Here is a 6320-nt window from a genome sequence, read left to right as displayed (position 1 = left end):
TCAAGTAAAAGACAAGGATGAGGGCACACCATGGAATTTCTGGTCTAAAATCATCTGTGACAGTTTCCTTTCAACATCCCCCTGAAGAGAAAAGGGAAGAGAAAGGAAGATAATTGCTTGAAACAAAACTGCACACATTACTGACACACATGGCAATAAAAGGAACAGTGAGAATTTGCTTGCCATATAAAGCAACAGGTAGAAGATACTGTTGATGTTTTAATTGCAAATTTGAAGGGACGAGTCCTTACCATGGAGAGTTTTATTAGCTCAGAAATGTGTTCAATCTGTCGGCATAAGAGAACAATGTTAGTACACAACAATATTTTAAGCACACATCACCTCGCACTGAGGTAAACCATGTCATTACCTGCACTCTGGAGAAGGGCTCGATGACCCTTATTAGGTTTTGTTCCAGCAGATTGTCATAGAGTTTGGCCAGGTGGGTGCTGATGATAGGATCCTCCCGTAGCTCAGCTTTGTATTCTGTTAAAGCCTAAGTGCACATCAAAGAGAAGGACACCAAATGTAAAAAACAGCAGGTGGACTGAAAACGTGGTAACATTTTAAGTCAGGGCATCTGACCCACCTTCTCAAAGTCTGCAAGTGACCTGTTCTTGCTGGCTTGGGCTACACATTTAAGTGCATCTGTCTACAGAAAGAGAGAGACAGGACAAGTTGATCCACATAATGTGTCAACAGACACAACAGAAAAATGTCGCCTTGTCAAGCAGCACACAGGGTCAGGTGCTGTGGCTGAGTGCATATTAGAGGGCAATACAGGGTCATATAAAAGTGAAAATGGTTGGATGCTATGAAATGTGTGCTGCAGTCTGGAATGGTATTTTAATGTCAGTCTAAGTACCAGGTAAGTATCAGGCTCCTCCAGAAACATTTTCCACCCCAGGCTGTAATTTAAACTTCAAATTACACTACTATTCAAAATTTTAGGGTTACTAAGATTTTTTAAAGATGTTTTTGAAAGAAGTATCTTATGCTCAAATCTATTTGATCAAAAATAGTAAAACAGTAATATTGTGAAATATTATTACAATTGAACAATAACTATTTTAATATATTTTAAAATGTGATTTATTTCTGTGATGCAAAGCTGAATGTTCAGCAGTCATTACTCCAGTCTTCAGTGTCACTTGACCCTTCAGAAATCATTCTAATATGCTGATTTGCTGCTCAAGAAACATTTCTTATTATCATCAATGTTGAAAACAGTTGTGCTGCTTAATATATTTGTGGAAACTGTGAATCATTTTTTCCCCAGGATTCTTTGATGAATCGAAAGCAGAATTTATTTAAAATTCTGAATTTATTTGAACATTTTTTGTAACATTATAAATGTCTTTACTGTCACTTTTGATCAATTTAATGCCCCCTTGCTGAATAGAAGTATCAATTCCCCCCCCAAATTTCAAACATAAGCGTAAATGGGGGTTACGATAAGACCATCAAGTTCACTTAATTACTACAATGAAATATGCAAAGCTTAAATATGGGAAGGTTCAACTTAACATTTAAATTGAGGTACATGCAAAAACGTGGCTGATTTGTTAGTGGTAAATTACCATATCTGATTTTGACCTCAAACTATTATGAAAAAAACACAATAACATAACATCATAATGTGATCTTAGCTGCTGACTGTTTTCTTGCAGAGGTCATGGAAAAACTACACCATGAGATTGAATGAACAAGACCCTTGGGCTCAGTCATTTACCTGTCTGCCAGCATATCTGAGGGCAAGCTTTCCACTGATCAGGGCCTGCACATCCTCTGGCCTGTAAAAACAAAGACATACAGGTTTAACATGCTCAAAGTGTTTAATGAAGAGAGGAAAAAAGAAAACGTGAGAGACACTAGAAAAACCCAGGACTCACAAGTTGAGCATGATCTTGCAGAGGAGCATGTACTTGAGTGCAGTGATGGCACGGGGACTGTCAATAGAGTCGTAGCCTTCAAAAGCCTCATAAAAGTATGAATACGCTGTCTTCCAGTCCTTCTCCTCAGCAGCGTGAATAATGCCTGCAAGGGGAAAAAAAGAGAATGTGATACTCTCAGTACAATGAATATAGGTATATCCAATACGAGCTCCAAAATTCCTATGTTGACAAATCGGGTAAATCACTATAGTATGCACGATCGGTTTTCCCTCCATTTAATTAGCTCAAGTAATGCACATAACTATTATTTAAGCATTTGCAGGAAGATGGCTCAGTACCATTAATGCAGGATGAAGTATGGCTGCTAATACTGTAATGGTGAGTGTCCACTGGTGTGGACTGTGGAGCAGAGCAAATATTTTCAATTCTTTCTAATGGGAGTTGATCTTGAAGCTTGCACAGTGAATTGTTGGATTGACAGTGGACTGGAGAAAGAACTTAGAGTGGCCGAGGGCATCAAAAAGGTTGGAAAACGCTTACATTTATGCAAATATAAAGTTAAATGCTGGTTGGCAGGTTGAGAGGCAGGTAGTTTCACTATTTCAGTGTGAAACTGACACTGTAACTTTACTTCGGGCATTTGAAACCTTCCGACTGTAATCGCGTATATGTGATGATTAATTTGGCTGTGTTAAAAGAGACACCGATTAAACACACTTGCTACTGACACACACAAAGTGGAGGTGATGTAGCATTATAAGCAGCACTGAGAAGAACCGTAGTGAACCACTGTAGTGGACATTAACAGTTACTGTAGTAAGCAGTAAGCATTTGAGACTGTGTGCATGTGTGTTGCGTTAATACCTTTTCTATCAATGCATGTGAATGTCTCACTGTGGGCTGTTCTGAACTTATACAACTTATTAAACAATACAAGTAATTATGTTCTGAATGGCTGCAATTGTATCATGTTGAACAACAATTTTGCTTTCAGTGTGGAGGGACAAATTAGGTGTCATGCCTGGTTAGGACTTGATGTGATACTGAGGGTCTTTGTGGAAGGACTGTAGAAACGTACCTGACTGCATGTCTAGAGCAGCCTGCAGCTTTGGGGGGCAGTAGATGGCGTTTGCTGTGGTCCTGGCAGAGGTGAGAGCCGCTCTGGCCTTGGGCAAGTTGCTTAGTGCATGATATGTCTTGCTTTCCAGCAACTGGAGCTCCACCAGCAGAGCTTTATCATCCATCTTCTTCAGCTCTTGCAGGAGCTGAGAGCCTGATTGATGAGGAAGAAGAGGACAGTGGTTACAGAACGCAATTACATCGCTCAAGCTTAAGAATATGAATGTGTCAACAACAAGGGATGGTCTTGTCAGGGACTCACCAAGATGTAGAGCCTCTTGATAACGTTTGGTGTCAAAGTATAAAGAGACCAGACGGGCCTAAAGGATTGAAGCAACAGTGATAAGAAATCTGATTTTTTTTTGGCATATTCAACTCAAATCCATTTTTTTAGTAGCACTGACAGCAGAACAATAAATAGAATCCAATGTTTGCAAACACACGCCAAACAGCATTGATATGTGGTTTGAAATCTGATTCAAATCTGATTTAGACTGAGCCTTAGTCTGAATGGTCAGACTAGATTTCAAGTAGTATGCAGCATGTCCCCTTGCGGTAATTTTGAGTGGCTCAATAGCACGGTATGCGGTATTATCGCCATACATATACATATATAATTTGTGTATGTATGTGTTACAACTAACAAGGTCATATTCAGAAGACAATGAAACCGAAACCAAATAGCGTTGAAACAGGAAGTGAAGTAAACAGAAGTGAATAACAAAATAACGGTTCACATAACAGAACATAAACCTGACAACACGATCGTTAGGCTATCATTAGCCTATGTGTATAACAGTTAGCCTAGTTGTAATCTGATTTTCTAATCTGACTGGACAAGAGGCTTTCTATTGATATTTCCTCCTGTGCGTGTTCTAGACGGGCTGTCAGTCAGTGCAGTTACAGTGTTGCGCCACAAGGTGGTGGAAAGGGACTGTCATTCAACTACACGTTCAAAAACGCTGATTCATTCATTCAAAGAAACGTAATGAAACACGCTGTTGAAATCATTTTAACTTTGAGCGCCACTTTAGAACGCTCAGCTGACCAGCTATGCGTCGATGCGAAGACAGAGATTTCGCTTTCCTTGGACATGACAACATATTTTCACAAATATATATGACTCGGCCTGGAGGACAGACGCAAGTAAATCGCACGCTCTCAGTCAATCTCCCTTTCATTCACATGTCTGTTTAGGCTTAAGTGCAAATCTACAGAGCCTCTGTACAAATCAGCATGGTATACATTTTATCATTACTAACTTGTTTAATATTCAGTCCACATGCATGAAGTGTAAAACGAGAAGGGCAGAACTTTACGAAAAAAGACAAATCGCGGTTGCTGCGGTTCTTGCATTCCGTGGTTTGCTCGTCAATAGCGCGGTATTGCGGTTATCGCGACAGCCCTAGCAGGAAATCCCAAAACACTTGGATCATGGTTCCTTTTGATTCTTTCAAGAAGAGCATGATCATGGATCATCCCGTGTAATACCTGAATTCTTGATTTCGATTGGTTAACACACTTACCAAGGGTAATTTTCTATAATTGCACAGCAATGAAAGTTTTTGTGAAATTAATTATAATAAGCATATACGGTGTAGCCTAGGTCTAAAGAAGCATTTCAGTTATTTATTTATTTCCAGCCTTAGTGGGTCCTATGACTGGCATACAAAAAAAGTGGGTTGCAGTAGGCAAAAGGTTGAGAAACCCTCCACTAGAGTTCAAAAGTTTGGGGTCAAGATTTCAATTTTAAACAAAAAACTTTTCTTCTGAAAGTTCTGTTTATCAAAGAATCCCGTTTTAAATGTTGAGCAGCAAATAAGCATATTAGAATGATTCCTGAAGGATCATGTGACACTGAAGACTGGAGTAATGATGCTGAAAACTCAGCTTTGCATCAGGAATAAATTACATTTTAAAATATATTACGATAGAAAACATTTACTTAAAATAAAAGCATAAGAGGCTTCTTTAAAAAAAATCTCAAAATTTCACAATATAGTCTGAATTAATGTTTGAATACACTCATATTCTCTCAATCCTTCCTCATACAGTGAACTAGCGACAGTCTCGTCAAGATCACATCACCAGTCAAATACTAGTCCCTTTACCTTGATACAAATATCAGTAACACATTGTCCCAGCTCAACATAAAACAAAAAGTTACAGAGTGCACCTTTTGGAAAAAAAAAAAACCTCTACTTATAAGCTAATTCACAACACTAGTTGTGCTCACCTCCAGGGCCTGTCGGAGAAAGGTCCTCTTCTCTGATGACCTTATCTGTCAGTATCTGAATACCTATTTATCTGTCTGTCTTCTCATTTTAGCCAGCGCCTAAATTTAATCTTAAGTGCTGTTTCATCAATTACTTAAGGATGGGATAAGCTTAAAAATATTAACATAAAAGGGTGTAAAACACTCAGATGGGTCACCATTAAAAAATATATATTGCTTACTATTACAAAGTAGGATGATTGGATAAGCATTAGAGACTAAGAGAGTGTGTGGGTGGGTGTGAGAGAGAGATCAGAGGGGGATGGGGTTGCCCATTCATGTCACTGTGCCACTGAGGTCTACAAAGCCTCATCGACATTACTGCACATCAGGATTTAAGTTAATCTGTATCGAGCCTTGTGTGTGAGACTTTCCACACTCTCTGGGTTTTGATTGAGTAACTGTCAACAGCTGGCACGTCATGTAACAACAGGGCGTCTAAAGTCAAACGTCTGCCTTTCATGTTCAAGCTCAGGAGATGCTATAACAGATGCTGGTGCTGTGGAGAGCGATTTCAGACAGCGCACACATGACGGACAGCATGGACAGATAACTAGAGGGAGCTCAGCCAAGTTCCCACCCATCTGAGATTCAGCATCTCCATGAGAGAGCACCAATGCACCCCCCCCCCCCCCCCCCCCCCCCCCCCCCCCCCCCCCCCCGAAAAATAGCGGTCAATGAACGCAATTCATCTACTTCACTTAAGGATTTAGACCATTATTTTTAAGCATTTCCAGTCACATTCAAGCATAGCGTGTTATTCATACGCCTGCGCAGTCCAATAAGTAGATCACAGAGACCGGCAGATGTGAAACAGAGCCGAGATTGATTGTGATGAAAGAGAAACAACAGAATTGCCATGTATCGAGGGTTTATGTGGGAAGACGTGGCTGGGAAGTAACCTTAGCAACCGATGAATCCTGAACAGCCTGCAGAGTTGCTTTACGTAGAAGCATTATTTCATCGCCGACGTCCCATTTTCAGCACCTTGGACAACGACGAGCACGCTTCACAGTGCGACACGCTGAGGG

General features: G+C 40.1%; 1 protein-coding gene across 1 annotated transcript; it reads right to left on the bottom strand.

Annotated features, from left to right (window-relative positions):
• LOC107590443 (26S proteasome non-ATPase regulatory subunit 11A-like) lies at nucleotides 1–5887 on the bottom strand. Its single transcript, XM_016279185.1, has 10 exons — nucleotides 5870–5887; nucleotides 5251–5295; nucleotides 3277–3334; nucleotides 2974–3168; nucleotides 1893–2037; nucleotides 1733–1793; nucleotides 590–652; nucleotides 371–496; nucleotides 252–287; nucleotides 1–81 (listed from the first exon to the last, which is right to left on the bottom strand). Exons 1-10 carry the CDS (start codon nucleotides 5885–5887, stop codon nucleotides 1–3), a joined length of 828 nt encoding a protein of 275 aa, XP_016134671.1.
• Nucleotides 5888–6320: the final 433 nt, after the last annotated feature.

The sequence above is a fragment of the Sinocyclocheilus grahami genome, unplaced genomic scaffold (assembly GCF_001515645.1).
Source record: "Sinocyclocheilus grahami isolate Dianchi unplaced genomic scaffold, SAMN03320097.WGS_v1.1 scaffold127.1, whole genome shotgun sequence".
NCBI classification, from domain to species: Eukaryota; Metazoa; Chordata; class Actinopteri; order Cypriniformes; family Cyprinidae; genus Sinocyclocheilus; species Sinocyclocheilus grahami.
The sequence above is the reverse complement of the archived record's forward strand: the minus strand, read 5'-3'. Positions and strand labels throughout refer to the sequence as shown.

What these genes read in the sequence shown, in the direction of transcription:
- LOC107590443 (XM_016279185.1), bottom strand. An exon ending in AGCCCTTCTCCAGAGTGCAG is followed by an intron (nt 288 to 370) that starts GTAATGACATGG and finishes TTATGCCGACAG; the next exon opens with ATTGAACACATTTCTGAGCT. An exon ending in AGCTAATAAAACTCTCCATG is followed by an intron (nt 82 to 251) that starts GTAAGGACTCGT and finishes TTTTCTCTTCAG; the next exon opens with GGGGATGTTGAAAGGAAACT.